The 18,805-nt window shown below is 35.6% G+C and overlaps 1 protein-coding gene across 2 annotated transcripts in view; it reads left to right on the top strand.

The window, feature by feature from the left end:
- Positions 1–18,805, top strand: part of ADK (adenosine kinase) — a 286,337-nt gene that overhangs the window by 121,774 nt on the left and 145,758 nt on the right. For both annotated transcript variants that reach the window (XM_084265348.1, XM_084265349.1), the window contains exons 5-6: positions 12,286–12,458; positions 17,618–17,726. In XM_084265348.1, the coding sequence (XP_084121474.1) occupies positions 12,286–12,458; positions 17,618–17,726 (282 nt within the window). The remainder of the gene's footprint in view (positions 1–12,285; positions 12,459–17,617; positions 17,727–18,805) is intronic.

Raw genomic sequence — 18,805 nt, 5'->3', positions numbered from 1 at the left:
GAATAAGTAGATGGAATTACAAGTTGTTATCCATGGGAAATCATGTAATGATGTAATTAACATTAGTAGAGCAGCTAACAATAATGACAATATCCAACAACTCTAGAAAGAATCCTTTAAAATATGTTGCGGTTTTTATCTTTTTGAGAAGGAAAATATCCCAAGATATTTATAGCTTGAAAAAACTTGATTTCAGTTTTCCTTAGATGTTAAACAAATCTGTAGATGTTAGTTAAATAAATGTCAATATAATGGATTTTGTGTTCTACAGAAAATTATACAATATATCAAAATAATAGTATGATCATTTTGGATCCAAATTAATTAGCACGTATGCAGGTAGGATTTCAGATTAAGTACATGCTGTCCAATATGTTAGATCTTAAGAGTTCACAATTAGCATATTCTGTAGCCAGTACAAGCAAGATATGGGGTTGCTGGCTTGCCTGAATGCCCCTAAGGAGAAAACAACAGAGATAGAATTACATTATTGCTTAGACTGTTTTACATCTTCTTCTATAAAACATGCATAAAAATATTTCTTTAAAAAAGTAAATGAACTATTCTGTGTGCTCAGATGGATATATTTTATGACACATTTATTATAAAGAAGAGCAGAAAATTATGTATATTTGGAATTACCCATGAGGGAGAAAATCAGACTTTCTAACAATTAATAAAGTTACTGTATTCCTAGTGCATCAGCTGAAGATTTGTCTCATGTAATAGCGCTGAATGTCCTCTATGACACATACAGGCCAAGACTATATCACACCAAATTTTGGCCACAAGATTTTTCATTCACTTTTATATGTTTTTTTTGGAATAGCTATTGGTTATGATACTAGTAGGAACAAAAAGGTCGTAGAGTACATTTTGTTCCTTCCAGCTATTTATCTAATTTATTTTAATTTTTTTTTTCAGTGTTAGCTATTCCACCTCTTGTCTTTAAGTGATTCTGCTCTGGCAGGGGGCTTGGACTAGTTGATCTCCAGAGGTCCCTTCCAACCTTTATCCTGTGATTCTGTGAATTGGCATTTCACTCTTATCCTGTTATTCTTCATCAATAACAAGCATTCCAAAATACAGCAAAAAATAAATTACAAAATTCTAAACATGTGAATTTGGGAGACTGAAGATCAACAGATTTTCAGAGATGGTATTTTTGTCCATATTTTAGAATCATGTCCCCAGTAGGATCATAAGACTGAACTGAAATGCCTACACTAAAAGTTTTTCTGGACACTTGATGGTTTTTGGTATTTGAGTGGTATGAAAGGTGATTTACATGATCTGAAGCAAATTTGAATACACAAGTTAAATGCTTAGTGAGCTATTCCTGCAACTTGACTTTTTTGGGATGATGGCTGTAGTGAGAATATATTTTTTAAATGAAGATCTATTTATTATTTTTAAAAATAAATGCTATAGTAACAGGAATTCCAGTTCTAATTTGTTCTTGGTTTGTGATGGAAAAAAAAGACACAGTGCTTTATAATCTGTTTCATAAATTATTTGTTTTCAAAATGTAGCATTTTATTGTTACTCATTCTATAATACAGATGAGACGTAGTTTCCTTATTTTTCTTTAAACTTCTGAAGTGGTAAACCTAAAGTATGTCCTGCACGGAATGTCAATCTTATCTGAACTACTACAGTTTAATAATAGTGGTCAATACATGCATTGTGGAAGATGATATCATATACTTTTTTAAAACAGTGAAATAATGATGCTATACACACATACTTGCAGATAGATACTTCTTTAGGTAAAATAATTTTTTTCTTAATATTACCAAATGAAAAGACCATATATACAGGGTATGGATTTGAGTTCATTTGCATCTACGTAAATCATGCAGGACTCTATTGAAGTGAATAAATTTACATCAGTGTTAAACTGGATTAATTGAAATCACCACTGGATCTGGGCTTTCCAGCTTTTAAAAGGAAACCTGGAAAGTAAATTGTTAATTTAAAATTATACCCCACTTGAAGGATTATTAACTGGATCATGGCTGTATAGCTGTCAACAAAGCATCTTTTCCTTACTGTTTCATGTATATCTGTCTTCTTTCTGTTAGTTTTAATATTTGAGTTTGAAAAAGTATTTCTTGTACAAAAGATAAAGCTCATCAGGTCCAATCCTGTGATTTTTGAAGCCAACAGTTAATAACAGTTAAGATAATTAATTCTCTTTTTTCAGCTTTTTTTCTTTTTAATCAAAATTAGCGTTCTGGTAAATGTAAAGTTCCCTTTGCCTTCCACTCCTGCCAAATTAGGACTGAGAGTTAGTGCTGAGGCTGAGCTAATCATAGGAGTCAAATGTAGACTGTCTTAGCTGCGATTGAATTTAGGAAAAAACAAATTAAGAGTGTTTTGCAGTTGTCTCTCAGAAATACACAGGAGTCAGTGACTAAATTATCTGTTCTGTGAAAATAACTCACAAGACCATTTGAGCTATGTGCAGAGAAATTAAGGTAGTGCCAAGCACTGCTTTCAACTGGAGTATGTGGGATAACTCTTTGTAGAGTCTAGTCCTGAAATATTAATTCATAATGGAGATGACTCAAAGCCTAATACCACCTTTCCACTTTTGTGTTGGTTATTCAGAGGCCTCCTAGTCTAGTGAGAGAAAGCCTTGAAATAAGAGGAGAGAACAAGTTGTTCATTTTTTAGGGAGGTTGGGATTTTTGTTTGGTTTTTAATTTCTGTTCTCCTGATCTTTTCTGGGGGAAATTCTTTATTAACACTGAAAGAAATTAACTACTTCTTATCATTTTAGTTAAGAGTGCTTCACCACAATACTGTAAGCATAAATATACAGTAAAGTTTAGGCTGAGTTTACAAATATTTGAAAAAAGATTGCAGTTTAATAGTGCTAATTCCATCATTTCTGAACTTGTTTGGAGTTCCTGGAGTATTTTCTTCTTTGCAGTCCTATCAAAAAACCCAGTTAGAATCTGGCTAACTACATTATTTCTACACCAATGCTGTTAGTCCTAAATGACAGCTAATTAGTTGCTTTCCTGACTTGATTGTGGCGTGGTGTGACAGGCTCTTATTTAGGCTCATGTTTACAACCTGTAAACATGTTCTGTTACCTGTAAGCCATATCTTGACATTTATATAAACCCCATCAAATTCTAGTGGACAATTCTAATTCTTTTTTTTTAATCTAGGCTGCATATCCCGTTTCTTCAGAACACTAAATAATTACTTACTAAATAAATACCATAGTGCTTAAAATCAAGACACTCTCCAGAAAAGCCGAGGCATCTTCAGTGATATCTCTGTTAAAGCTTTTTGTAGATTTCCCCACGTAAAGATGATCTATCTTCTTCCTTCCCTGTCCACCCCTCTGCTATGCCTTTGGTGCAGCATCTGTATATGATCCGTAATTGCATTGAGGAGTTTTAGAGCCAGTGTCTTTCTACAACTGCTTGGTAAACTTTTAAGGTTTCAGATACCGCTTGGAGTCAGTGAGTGTGGGAATGAGATGTGGAAATCAGCTGCTAACAGATTAAAAATGAGTTATTTAATAGTAACAGAAAATTCTTTGAAATGTACTTTCTGTAGACATGTTTGCAACTAGTCCTCCTTTTTCTTGAACAAAAAGATAGGGATTTAGAAATGGAAGGGTGAAGTACATTTCACATTATCCACTGCTTGTTGCTGTGGCAACATAGATGCACGATTTTAAAGGGAAGCATTTCTCAGCATTTGGGATAGGTAACATTTTGTGTCTTGCGATTTCCGAGTATGAAATAGAATTATGATTAATCAAATTCTTATAATTATCAGACATTGACATTAAATAGAATGTGTGCTGTATGTTATGTCTGTAAAATGTGTAATAAATTATAAATTAATAAAAAGGGTGATCTTTAATTGCTTGGGAATGCCTCATAAATGAAGGGTTTGCTATTACAACAAAAATTATGATCCATGTTACTAAAGCTTTGGTAAACAGTTTAATGCATTGGGAATTCTTGACAACAGATAGGTGAAGACCTGCCACTCTAAAAACTCCCTTGCCTTAACTGCTTTCTAACTCCAGTAGTCAAAAGCTGTTAAGCTTTAAGTGCTCTGTCATATTTGTGGGCTTTTATAGCAATGAGCAGAGCAGGCAGCAGCGATGATGGAAAACGATGGTAGGTAGACTTAAAATACTATAAAGCATAGAGACAATTGTATGTAATGCCTGGAGTTGAAGCCTTTTTGAATGAAATGATCAGCCATATGTGCCACCCTTATGGACCCTTTAAGAAGAAGAGAAGAAATGTACCCTATTGCTAACTGTGCATGAAATTGCAGTGTTAGCAGATATTGACCAGATGTTTCAATCTCAACAAATAGCTTGTTATGTGACTGAGTGAAAATCTCTCTGCTGCTTTGATCACATACACCTTAAAGGAAGAAGTAATTTAATAGAGGCTGTCAAAGTTCATCATTGTCAATAAACTTTGACTTGACCTTTGCCATCTGTTTTTGATACTGTTGCTGATAGAAGCTGATAGGCAGCTGTTTACAGTTTGTGCTTTATGAATTCTGTGCTGCCAGACAATGAAAGAAGTGGATTTTTTTGTTGTCATTCTGAGTGTGGGTGTATTCATTGAGACTTCACATCATCTAGCAGGGGAGTGAGAATGACATACGCATTTTGAAAAGGTTTGTTTCGAGGTTATAGATATGCAAAATCCTATGCAAAATATCCTAAAATGTCTAAAATGTACTTTGCAACAATATCAATTTCACTTACAGGTTAGTATTTAAATACACACAATGTTTTACACTGGAGAATTTTAAAGGACTCTTGAAATGCTTATCAGTCTTCCCTGTATCTCCATGAAGAGCTAATTCTTTACACACAGAGTAGGCTTGAGACATGGTTAATAGTACTGTACAGTTGCCCAGTAAGCCTGCCAGCTTAATAACACAACTTCTAGCCACACAGAGTAAACAGACTTTAGTTTGTGGTACTTTATTTGCTGCTTTACCGTGTTTCACACACAATCTTCAACAAGGAAGTTAGTATCTCTGAGGGGGTTTTTTATTGATAACCTTACCCTCCTACATAACTTGTAGTGTCAGAAAATTTCTTTATAAACATTTTGTACACACTGAAACAGCTGTGGAAGAGTCCCAAGGAAACCTGGAATAATTAACGTTAAGACACCCTCCATTTAATTGTCATCTGAGCGATGAAGAACTAGCGTGACAAGCCCTGTTTTGTAGGTGTCTCATCTTTTACATGGTTTTGAGAAGGGACCACATTAATATTGTGGAAAGGGAAATGGAGGGAAACATCAGATCAGACAACAAGGAGGTGTTGTCTCAGGTTCTGTGCTTCCAGTGGGGAAGGGCACCAGGCTAGCTGTGGTCTCAATCACAATGTCTTGTAAGGTCTTGCAGGAGACATTTTGCCATCGGCCTCAGAGAACAGAGATGAACTGAACTTCAGAATAGAGGCTGCAACACTTCAGGTATTTGAGGCAGAGCCCTGCAGCATTATACATACAGCATAAGAGGATAATGGAGTAAGGAAAATTGGAATTCAGTGCCTAGACTGGCCAATATTTAAGGAGTGCAGTAAAAGAGCTATCTTTTAGCCACATTGAAAGCACAATACGGCTACTACATGTATAATTACAGAAAATATGATTGTATTTCCTTGTTCAGCAATATATTTGTTTACAAACTAGACAAAATATAAAATATTGGTCAAGCAGATGAAGAACAAGAGGGAAAGAATGGGAAATGGAGTGCAAAAGAATAGCAGCAATGGAAATAGTTGTTTGGGTTATAGATTTTTTTGGGAAGCAGTTTGTTAGCTTTGTGTTTTAAAATGTAGAAATTAATAATTACTAATTCTGGATGACTAGGGTTTTGACAGACATCTTAAATTGAAAAGCTATAGCAAAATGCAACTTGTGGTGCCAGTTGAAACCAAAATATATTCCTGTGCAGACATTTGGATAGTACATGTTAGATAGAACCAAATTTTGGTAAGATGTATATATTGGTCCTAGTGAGAGGCTTTGCTAGTCTTTTCCTTTTAAAAATATCATCACTTTTATCCATTTGACTGGAAGTTGCTTGAGGGTGTTGTCATGCATTTTAACAATATCACTTCCTCATGCAAGGTTTGGCAGCTTCAGTTAATGGTGGAAGAATTGCTATACAGGACATGGGGCTCCTTTTTGCAAGCCTGCTTTTATAAAGATAAGTCAATTTTTCCTTTTCTTATATGGCCATTGTGTGATAATAACCATTGCAATCTTTAAATGTTGACCAATGAAAAAAAAAAAGCAAAAAAGATTGCAAAGATGTTGGAACAGAACTGTAGTTTCTCATCTGTTTTCCATGGTCTTGATGCTGTGTTCTCATAACACAGATTCTTGAGTAAGGTATACTGGATCTCCTTAGGATAAAGTTAATTTTCTTCATAGCAGCCATATGGGGTTTGCTCCCAAAACAATATGTTTTAACACAGCGATGTTTTAGCTATTGCTGAGAGGGGCTTGCACAGCATCAAGAGCTTCTCTGCTTTTCACTCTGCTGCCCCAGTAAGTAGGCTGTAGGCTGGGAAAGAGGTTGGGAGGGGACACAACCGGGACAGCTGACCCCAACTGACCAAAGAGGTATTCCAGACAGGATGAAATATAGTCAGCAATAAACTGTTGGAGACAGGGAGGGAGGGGGGATTTTTCCAAGCTAGCCATGGCTTGGAGACTGGGCATCAATCTGCTGGTAGGAGGTGGTGAATGATTGTCTTTGCACCGTTTCATCTTGACCCATGTGTGTTTTTTCTCACTGTTGCACTTCCAATTCTCTTCCTCATTCCCCTGGTGGGGGGGAGGATTGAGAGAACTACTCAGTGGAGTCTTAGCTGCTGGCTGGGGTTAGTCTACCACTGTAGGGATTTAAAATTATGTAGTATGTGTGATGGTAACAGAATATTGCATTCCAGTTGTGCTTGAGGGGTATCACGTGATTCACAAGAAATAAGTGAGCTCACTTGGAAGAGTGACAGTGTTAAATTTCCCTGTTTTAAGATATATCTATATAATTATTTAGATTTTAATCATACTTTCTCTCATTTTGTTTTTTCTTAACAAACTTTATCTGTTTTCTTTTTCTAAAATATTCCTTAAAATACTTACGAGAGCTCTTTAATGGTCTGTGTAGATAATCAGTGATGGGAAATGTCCTAGGGATACAACAGACTGGTGAAACCTTCTGAGAAGTGTATGGACTCATTCTGAAATCTAGAATAGAAAAGTAAGAGATACCTCAAATAGTATCATATAAAAAGAAGCCATTTTGGTTCTGATTTACTAAACGGAATGCTTCATAAGTAGTTGCTAACATTGCTTAGCTTGGATTTTAGCAAGCATGTTAAGTCTTAGCTAATTTTAGGTCTTTGGAGTCCTCTCCTCTGTGAGCTGCAATTTAAAATAAGATCAGATTTGACAGATCATGCAGAGAAGCGTCCAGCTTCAAATAACGCACTTCAGATGCACTTCAGATGTCTGTATTCAGTGTTAATGAGTTTTGAAGATCCTTCACTGTGAAGGGGCATAATGCTTCCTGTTGTGTTGTCAGTTCCTAGGCATTTAGGATTCAAATCTACAGCTGAAAGCTCCTATGTGCAGAAGGTATGTCAGTCTAAGCAAAGCTTTGGATGCTTTGGCATTGTTAGTTTGAGATGACTGACAAATGTTGAAATGCACTACTGGCTGCAGCTTTATAAAGGAAAGAATTCAGGAGCTCAGGAGTTCAGATGGGGAACAATGTGAGTCTGATAGTGTCTTCGTCAGCTGCCTTGTTCTGATTCTTGATGTTGTCCAATTAGCAGTAGCACTTACGGTAAAGGATACAGTTGGAGTAGAGTGAAATAATTTCTGATCTTTGTTTTACTCAGGGGGCTGTAAACCTGTCTTAAGCTTCATTAGTATGTTTCCTTTTATCTTACAGTATTGTGTACTGAGACTAAGAGGTAGCAAACTCTCTTTAACAGGGGAAGTATCTTTGCAACTGGAGATAGTGAAGTAAATTAGATCAGATATCTATTTTTGCTTTTTTTTCAAGTAGAGGTTCTCCTCTTCAGTGAACTTTTTGGAAACAGCCAAGAAAAGCTTTGATTGCAGATCAAGTGATGTGATGTGGGATACTGGACTCTGTCCCTGTGCAGAAGCACAGCATTCTCAAGCTAAGTAGGATAAGCTTGGGAATTACAAATCAAATAATTTATGTCAATTTTTAAATTCTGTGTGACCACTGATTTTTCTTTCATGTAAGATAAAGGGGCACTTTTTTAAGTGTAAGGAACCGTACAGGTAAAACTCATCTTGAATATTGTTCTCTATTGAGAGCTCTGGGTAGCCAATCAAAGTCAAGTCCCTTCTAGTGTTGGAAAAAGTGCTTCTAGAAGTGCTTCTGTAACTCGGGGGAAAAGTGGTTTCCAAAGTTATTTCCTGATCAGCTGGAGATAGGTGTACCACACCTTTGAGTCTGATGATGTGAATTAACTCTACGCAGTCTCACAAAGTCACAAGTGAGTCTTCATTTTTGCTTGTTACCAAATTTTCTTGGCATCTCAACATCTTGCAAGAAAAGGATGTTGCTGTTCTTTGTAATTGCCACCTTCTCTGGTAGCTAAAGCATGCGAAAGAGTTCACCCTGTTAACTCGGATAGGAAAAAAAACGTTGAACAGCTACTCCTCCTGCTGTGAGCCAAAGTTAGCCTCGTGAAAATACAGAGAAGCTTTCTGTCACTCTCAAGTGTACCCTTCAGCAGCGGCCTCTTTTGGAAGTGCTGCTTGCAGTGTTTGATCATAAGGAATGATGTACCTGTAGGGATAGGGTAATCTGATATAGATGATGGTATTTTTTTAAATCATCCTAATTTTAAGACCGCTATGCTAAATGCAAGAATTATTTTTTTAAAATTACTTTTAGTGTAAGTAAATGTAATTTCTTTAACTGAAGAGAACATATGAAAGATGTTCTAGTTCCCAGGCTCTTTCATCTGTCACAGATGCTTATCCTAACTAAAAAAGGTCAGGGTCCATCCTTGTGTGTACCTTGTGTCAAAGCTGCATTGACAGGAGAAAAATTTTAGGATGGCAAAACACATTAGACTTAATAAATCACTCTAGATTTTGGATTTCCTTTGTGGTATCCCAGTCCTGAGGCTGTCTTGTTTCTTCATGATAAGTTCCTAATTTTGACACTTCTGTCTTTGGGCCATTAACAGCTTTAAATCTCTTGAGTGATGGTGAGGATTCATGGTGTGGCCAGGTGCCAACCTCTCCTGACCAGACTGTCAATACTGTTAGTTAATAGCTGCCTCAGTGCCTAGCCAAACCCTACATAATTAACTCATTATGCTAGTGCCTGCTGAGCTGGGTCATTTTCCGTTTCTGGCTAGAGTCTTTTTCATTCAATTACATCTTGTATTCCACATAAATCTATAAAATGAATTTGCAGTTTATGTAGCCATATACCTGGCATTAATGTGTGCAGTTTGTTACTGGCCTTCATTTGATATTGGATGTAATACTGCATGACTGTTGATAAACGTCTTGTGATCATTGACCCCCATACCCATTTAGAGTGTTTTAGCCAAAATGTTGCTAACAACAACATTGTTATGTGAAGCAGCCCATAGAAGCCTGCTTTTTCCAGATTAGGTTTTTCAAAATTAAACTCCCATCCAGGGTTCTAAAACAGTGCTCCAGAGTCCATGAAAGTGTTATTTTATCTTTTTTAGTTTTTTCACAAGTATGCAAAAAACATCTGTTGTGACTCTTTCCACTAGGTGCAACTTCAGTGGTACACTGCTGAGATATTCCTGTAGTTCAGTTTCATCAAATTTGTAATGTGATGTTCTTTTTTTTTTTTTTTCTTTTACTGTAGTTTTTTAACTGAGGAAAGGAGGGACTTTTTGGAGGAGTTCTGTAACTAGCAACACCTCACTACCATTAATGTGGGAATATGTGGAGATAATTCTAAGAAGCTGGGATAATTTGTAACTGGAGATCTGTGATGAGGGGGCCTTTCCAGAAGCACCATGAACTACTTCTCCATCTTCCCTGTTGGTTAACTTAGCTCAGATGTTCAGATGAAAAGAATATCTACAGAGGGGGAATATTCCTCCACTATGTAATACCTATGTTTCAAATAAGCAAGAGCAGAGCTATTGCTTATGGAAGAAGTGATCTGCACAATATACAGAGGTTCATCTCCAGAAATCCTAGATAATGAGTTCTGATTCTCAAGAATAACTTTACTTACATCTAAAGTAAGGATTGTGACAGTTATATATGGCATGCATCACATCTGAATTCAAACTGAGCTGCTGCCAATAGCCAAAACTGTGATACTTGACAGGAATTCTTTTTTCAGAGATGTATGTGAAATGTTACTTACTACTGCTCCAAATGTTGTCAGACTTTATATATAAAGGATGGAAAAGTTATGTCATTTGATAAAATGTTGTAAATCTAAGGTGTAGTTTGAAGTCTTATGTTTTTTCAAATTGCTTGTTTTCTGATGGAGTTCGATGCTTTGGTAAGTACTGTTTGTCATGATCTGTATTAATTCTTCTTTGCAAGAGCAAGGACTGTGTTTCAACATAGGACACACAGCTTCAGGTGATTCTGTTATCAGAACCGGTTCTGTATTTGCTTACAGGTTGTCACAGTAGGTAATGACATTTTTGGTTATGTTAAATAATCCATTCTACTTAACCATACCTTCAAATATAAAAGATTATTGTTCTTAAGCCATCCTAAATGAACACTGTGCAAATGTGTGTTATGCATGTGCAAAGGTATGTAAAATACAAGGATATGCTAGATAATTCTCTTGTTTGGGGTTTTCTTAATTTATATTAATTTAGAGTAATATGGAATAGATTAACAAAGCACATGTAGTGTGCGTTTCATGAATGAGAGGTTGAACGCTGCCACCATCTGACGACACAATCTTTTTTATCCTTAAACTATATATATATATGTGTATATATATATAAATTGCTGCAGGGAAGAGATCTTACAACTTTTGTCTGCCTTAGCCTTCTTAATTAAGACTTTTACATGGCTAAAGATTATTATATTTTTCCCCTCTCTCTGGAGCTGGAAGTAATAAAGATGTGACTAAGCAGGTATTTGAGAGTCAGTTACTTGACCTTTCTACAACCCACAGCTACCACTAATGCTGCTTTGTAATGGAGACATTATCGTTTATTTAAATCTTGATTAGGAAACAATTATAAGTGGGGTTTTAGAATAGCAGTAAATTGATGTAGCCTTTAATTCATACTATAGATTGAGTGGATAAGCTTTCTGACTGTAATTAGAGTGAATTATAATGACTTCAGTTGGTTGACTCACCACCAGCAGAGTAGGGCCTATGATCGTTTCTTTACATTTATTTTTTCAGTTCACTCTTGATTTTTGCGTTGCTGCTAAATGCTGTTTTTTAACTTTGCACAAAATGGATTTACATTGAGTTGAATGATACATATTTTCTATTAATAAAAGGGGAGTTTTAGAAAATAACATGGCACCTTAGCAACACTGTACAGCTATACTCTTTCTTTAGAATTCAAGTGACAAAACTGCTCTAATAAAGTTGGAGATAGAGATTTTCATGCATGGTTTAACAATGTAAATGGGGAGCGTTTCCTTTTTTGCATATAATTAAATGGTAGACACAAATGGTTATTTTCAGTACCATTTAGTTTTTATATATATTGTGAATGTTGCACAATGTTTCTTCTTAGGTTTCTCAAACGTATTGTTTTCCTTATGTGCTCTCTCTGGGTTTTGTTTGTTTTTTTTAATTTTGGGGGGATTTTGTTTCTTTTGTCTTTCCTTTTTTATAAATTTTCTTTAAAGAGGCTGTACGTTGCTTAATTAAATGTAAGTGTAGGGGCATCTCCTTTGAGCAAGGGAACTTCTTTTGAAATAGCTTGTAAAAACATACTAATCTACTTTATGTGATAGTGAACCACATGTATTTAAGTTTTACATTAGGTATTAAACACTCAGTGGGATCATTAAGGGTAATTTTTTTTTTATTCTTTGCTGACCTTCCCTCCCTTGATGTACCAGATGTTTTTACTTCAGGCATACAAGTGTTCTGTAAGTCACAATGCTCTCTAGTCACAGAAATATGGTGAGTGGAAAGAAAAATTGGCAAAAACTAATATACCAGGAATGCTAACTGGTGGGTTTTGGTGTTGTGTTCTTTTTTTTCCCTGTCAATCTGCAGTGGATGATTCAGAGCCCTTACAAAGCTGCAACTTTCTTTGGGTGCATTGGCAAAGATAAATTTGGAGAGATATTAAAGAAGAAGGCTGAGGAAGCCCATGTGGATGCCCATTACTATGAGCAGAGTGAAGAACCAACAGGAACGTGTGCTGCCTGCATCACTAGTGATAACAGGTCAGGGGGCTTTGATACTGTCTTAAGATATAAATGCAGTTGGCATTGCGTGTATAGCCTAATTTGTTTGGAATATTTGGCCTTGAAAAATCATGATTTGAATGTTAGAGAAAGTATTAGCACTGGTTTGAGAGGGGCTGCCTGGCTTATAGTTTGGTGGTGGGCAGTATTAATAGACTTTTAGAGAACAGCAGTTGTATTATGGCAGAAAAGTGAGAGATAATAATATATTCCTTCTTTCTAAACTTTGTACCTTCCAGTTGCTCTGGAAAGATAAAATGTGAGACACAAAAGTTGGTTAACAAGTATGTTTAGTAGCCTATGTGAAAGCTGATTAGCATGTAAGGCAAATACTTGATTGGGAAATGTGAAATGTACTTCAGGTGATAGTGTGCTTAAAGAGGATAGATGTCAGCATATAGCCTCATTAAAAGGGTTAATTCGATTTTATACAACAGGAAGGAAAAAATCCACACGTTTTATGTTGTTACATGTTGCAGTTAAGTTCATCAAATAACTGTAATTCTGTATGTCTACATCTTAACAATTTTTTCTGAATTTTGTCTGTCATGTTTTTGTTTGCTACATTTTTAGATTCTTTGCTGTATATAAAAAAAATTAATAATCACTTCTCCAGATCTCTGTTCAATCTTTCTTATATTTGTAGACGATGAATAATGGTCTTTGTGGCATTTAGTATGGTTTCATGGCATTCCATAGGTAAGAACCTGTTTAAGGAATGATTTATTTTGGGTATTGTAATTAAATTAATAAAAAGAAGAATTTCAGAAAGAAATAATGAGAATAGACATTTTTCTTGAGGTGGCCCTTGGCTTGCTTCTTTCTTCCTCCACCCACAACACTTGAACTTGTACTAATTCTTCACTGATTACCTTGTGATATTTTTTTAAAGGCTTCAAAACCAGCCAATCAGGTCTGCCTTCATCTTGAGATGATACCAGCACACACCAACTCTCCCTGATTTCTGCTGATATCTAAATTTTCTCATACTAGATATAGAAACAATAATGAAAATGGTATCAGTTACCCTGAAGAATATTTTCTTTTTGGCTCTGAATAAGAGCAAAGTATTTTTGCTTCCTTCTGTGGCTTTCAGTGTCCTTGATCGTGCAGAACTGCTTCTTCCCTTTCAAAGCAGTATCAGGAGTTGGTAGAATTTATTAAGGCAAGATAACAGTCCCATAATTAAAATCCACATCAGACTTCCTGAGAAGCTGGTGATTGTTCTGTGTAGAATTAGAAAAAAATACTAGGCAGCAACGTGAACCGAACTGAGAGTCAGAGGAGGGAGAACTTTGCATAGAACATATAGAATCCATCTGGACCAAACCCCTGCAAAAATCAGGTTTTTCAAGACCATATCCAAATGGATTTTGAACATCTCCAAGGATGAAGAGTGTACAACCTCTCTGACCACTCTTCATGGGAGCAGTTCTTTTGATGATTCTTCCTTCTTCCAGCTTATCTGTTCCTCGTGTCCAAGCATAGTCTGCTCAAAGCTGGATGTAGAACTCCAGGTGAGGTCTGATAACCAGAACTGAGGTTTTCCTCTGTTTGGAATATATAACTTCCTTTGTCTTGCTGGCTGTGTGCTCATTCATACAGACCATAATGTGATTAACATTCTCTGTGCAGGTGCACTGCTGACTCATGTTCCAAGCCTGTCCGCTAGCACCTCCAGGTCCTTTTCTGCAAAGCTGTGTTATATCCTGACAGTGTTCAGCTTATATCGTCACATGGGAGTTGTTCCATCCTAGTTGCATGACTTCACATTTGCCTTCAAGTTTTTTTGCCAGCCCAATTCTCCAGGCTGTTGAAGATCCATTGAATGATAGACAGCCCTGTTCTCCAGCTTATCAAGCCGTCCCTCCCAATTTAATGTCATACATAATGTCTTACTCTCAGGAATGATTGTACATACTCAGTGGAGGAAAGAAGTTCATTCATCTTCATCTGGAGTTTTGACATTAATTATGTCTACAGACTTCCCCCTTCATCTCCAGTATCCATATTCAGTTTTTCAAAGAGAAGACATGCAATAAAGATGTTTCTGCTCAGTGGTTCTCACTCTCTTCAGTCACATAATGTCTGTGTATGCATCCTGTAGCAATCACTATTTCCTAGATGACTTGATGAAAAACCAAAGTCAAGACTGTCAATAGACATACATCATGAATTCAGGAAAAATACATGCATCTTTTGTTGTGCATCTCAATGGAATTTAAAAGTTTAGGTAAATTCATAAAGATGTCTTGTGTGCACCACTTCAACTTATTAGCAGCATTTTTGGATTGCTAATGTAAATCACTTTTCTCTCCCAATGTCAAATGCTTGCTCAAAAACTAGAGACAGTGGCTTCATTTCAGTTGCTGTTTTAGAGCATGCTTCATAGTGTACAAGGTCTACAAGATTCTTACTTCCCTCCCTGGGAGATAGAAAAAGGTGGCTGATGTTTGCTGCTAAATGATTTACTGTGCAAACCCCCTTCTTCTATTGAGATCAAGTTTATTCTCAATCTTTAATTACCCTCTGATTGTTCCTTGGTTTTCAGCATTTTCTATATTTATAATATTCACTTCGACCTCTCCCCAGTTGATAACGCTGTTTATTGATAAATCTCTTGTTCGTATTGAGGTGTGTGCTAACTTCCTTCTTCCTGTTCCTCAGCATTCTTGTTTCTTTTGGAGGAGCTGGCTAATAACACTCCTGATTTTCCTAGTAAATATTCTTATGTTCTGGAAACCCTGATGTGAAAGTTCATTATATCTGCTAAATCTGTCTAGCATTTTGCAGGAAAAGATACTGAGCTAATTCATGATAACCAGTCTGAATTCTCTAGTTTAGCAATACTAACATACTTATTCTCAGAGTTTTTCAAGAAAATCATGATTAGTGTAGTATCTACATTCAGTCACAATCTGTGACTTTGATAGGTGCATTCTGGTAAGAAATACCAACATACACAGTGAGTCCATTAAGCTGTTTGATTTGAAATATTCTGGCTGTTTCCAATTAACCACAAAAACATCTACCTTCTCTGTCCCACATGTTGAACTTATTGCTGTGAGACTTCCAGTTTTAATTTGTAAAAGCTTAGTCCTTTGTCTTCAGTGTAACAATCTTTGATTACTCATCATGTGCATGTGCAAACCATCTCTACAGTTGGATGAGTCACAGAGAGTGAGGTTTACTGTTTCAAGGGCACGTGTTAAGTGAAAGGAAACATACAGAACTTTTGCTTAGTTTTCTGGAATGTAATCACTTCTCACTTAGCAACATACATAGACAGACAAGATTTTTCCAGCTAGGTTCATGATGGATGTTTAGAGTTTTCCAAAATGGAAAGATTTAATTTGCTTTTTTTAATTTGGTTTACAGAAAATTACCAGTTATGCACATGCCTTTCTTGGATTTCCTTGGTTCTCCAATGGATTTCTTGTCATTGAAATTATAATATTCATCAAGAATTGAAACTTCCTGCCTTGTTATTTTTACTGCTACAGAGGCTTGGTCTATTTGTTTATAAATTATTAATATTTTAACTTTCTGAATTCATATTAGTTCCCTTTACCTTTAGGGTTTAGAATTAAAGAGATAAGTACCAAGAATATTCCTGGGATGAAATGACATAGAACTGTGCTAGGTATTTTGATACATTCAGAAAAAGTTGTCTAACTTTTTCATTTAATTTTTATATACTTGATCTGTTTAACTTACAGTGATTGTCAGTGATGAGTGCTTGAGAAATTTTACAGGGAGACTGGGTTGGTGTCTTCATAAGAGATTCTTTTGGGCTTTTGTTCGCTTTTCATTGACTAGGAAAAATAAAAATGGTGATAGCGAGTCTGTTTTGTGGTCATATATAATTTTCTGGAATTCCTACTTTACTTATCTCCTTACATGGAGGAAACATGGTACTCAGTCTGGAGACAGAAGCATAGCTTGGTAGAAGCAGACTAGCAATTCACCCTGACCCATTGTCTCAGGACCGTAGTGGCAGTTACATGGAAAAGGATGACACATCAATTGTGTGCAGGTTGGAGAAGAGAAAAATTTTCAATAGCCATATGTTGTATGTGTTTATCTGGCTAATATATGTAAACATTACAAAACAGTGGTGTGTTAAAGATGCATCCTGTAAGTATTAAATGTTGAAAATTAAATTGAATACTGTTTCCCCAACTCTCCTCTAAGTATCGGGTGGTATGAAATATTCTCACACTAGTGTTGCACAGAAGGATTTGATCATGGTAACCAGAGTTCTTATCTTCTTATGACCTGTTTTTAGGAGTGCATCTGTAAGCTTTGTGTGTTTCAAAGGCTGAATTGAATGGCTTGAGAGGAGGAATTAAAGTAGAATGCAGCAATGTAAATATGATGCAAGTATTTTTGTTCTTGCTAATGGAAGTTGTGTCCCGTGGCTTGTGCTATATCTTGTTAGGAAAGAATGAAGTACAGAAGAGTTTTTGGTAGTGTTCCAGTAATGCATAGCTAAGCCAAAGTTGTTGGGTGGTTGTTTGGGTTTTCTTTTTTTAACAGTTCATCATCTAAAAGTGGCAACATGACCTCTTTTCATTTGCCAAAGGAAAATATGGACCTAATGAGGGAAAAAAGCCACCCTGAACCCTCTTTTGAATAATGTAACTATTCTCTTCAAAATTATAAAGGCAAGATATAAATATCTATACAATTTTGGTTCTAGTGAGGGAAAGTAATTTTCAGAAGATAAAATGAGGTACCTACTTTATTTTAGGTGTTAGATTCTAGAACAGTTTTAATGAAAGTCTGCAGATGCTATACAGTCTGCTATACATACAGCGGGAATTGATCACAAAATGCAACATGGGTTGATTCTAAGCAAATAAAGTTGTGTATCATAGTGATAGGTTACATAAGCTATGTAGCTGGATTTAAAATACATTCTTCAATGTATCATTTGAATTCAATTTGTATTAAATGTATTATTTAAAATATATTTTAAAAAGTTATTCAATGATCATATAAAGTATATGTGGTTTATGGTGCTCTTTGTTAATTGCTTTATGTTCCTTAGGATCTTTGATTGAGAAAGTTTGTTCTTGGTAAGAAATTTGCAGTAGTGTTCAAGCATCTAATCCCTGGCGTTTAATCACTTTCAGGTCTCTTGTAGCTAACCTTGCTGCTGCTAATTGCTATAAGAAGGAAAAACATCTTGATTTGGAGAAGAACTGGAAGTTGGTGGAAAAGGCCAAAGTTTATTATATAGCAGTAAGTTCAGATTTTTTCAAATTTCTAAAATTTGTGTTACATCATTGTGTGTTTCAAGCAATGAGCATGTCTGTTGCATATGATTTAGGAAGATTTTGTAAGAATACAATGAAAGAAAATGACTGCTTTAAATTTCAGCATAGTTTGGTTTCTTCAAATTTCAATATAAAAATGTAGAAGTATGTTTTAGTTGTGTGCTTTCTTAAATTAATGGGAAAAAATAAGAACTAAACACATTTTCAGAGCTTTTGTAGTAGTGCATCAAATTTACATTTCACATTTTCTAGTAAATTGTTGTGAAGGATGCACAAATTATGTAGAAAAACACTATTAGCATAATTATTCACTGCAAACAGTTTGAGCTTATTTGTGTGAACAATCTTAATTGCTATTTATTCCATAGTAATTACTACGGCACCTTATAACTCAATATTTCAGCAACAATGATTGTGACAAATCTCTTGAATGTGGGCGGTGGGGCAAACTGATTTTAATGATGAAATCTTACTTCTAGAACAAAGGAGTTTTGAGGATGGGGCATTAGTAGATTCACAATTAGTATTCTTATTTTACCATCCAGAATGAATCAAGACAGATTAGTGTATTTGTGTAGATTATATCTTCCGTAAATAGAAGTGGTGAGTTTGTTTTCATCTTGCTCGCAAGCTAATATGACTGATCAAAATTAGCAAACATAAAACATCTATGACTGATTAAAACTTCATAATATGCATGTAATATATGGATTCTGTATGACAGCTGCTTCCATTCTGCTACCTGAGCTATGTGGGAACAGCTGGTAAGAAGTGTAAAAAATTGATTATCCAGGAGGAACAAGTTCATTGAAAATACAGTTATTTCTTTTAGCTAGTGTTAATGTCTCCTACAGCCTGTTAGTGTGCACTGCTGTAGGCTTTACATGGTTGTTATTGATTCTTGTGTATGGCCGAGACTGACCCTTTATAACTGTCAAAAAATATTTATAACCTTCTCAGTATAGAAAGAAAATACATCCTACTGCTATGACCATGTTTGTGCCGTGGTTAAAAAAACCACATAGGTGTATTTTCTACTCATTA

Source organism: Gallinula chloropus (genome assembly GCF_964237585.1).
Source record: "Gallinula chloropus genome assembly, chromosome: 5".
In the NCBI taxonomy this organism is placed as follows: Eukaryota; Metazoa; Chordata; class Aves; order Gruiformes; family Rallidae; genus Gallinula; species Gallinula chloropus.
This window is presented reverse-complemented; position numbering and strand designations above follow the sequence as displayed.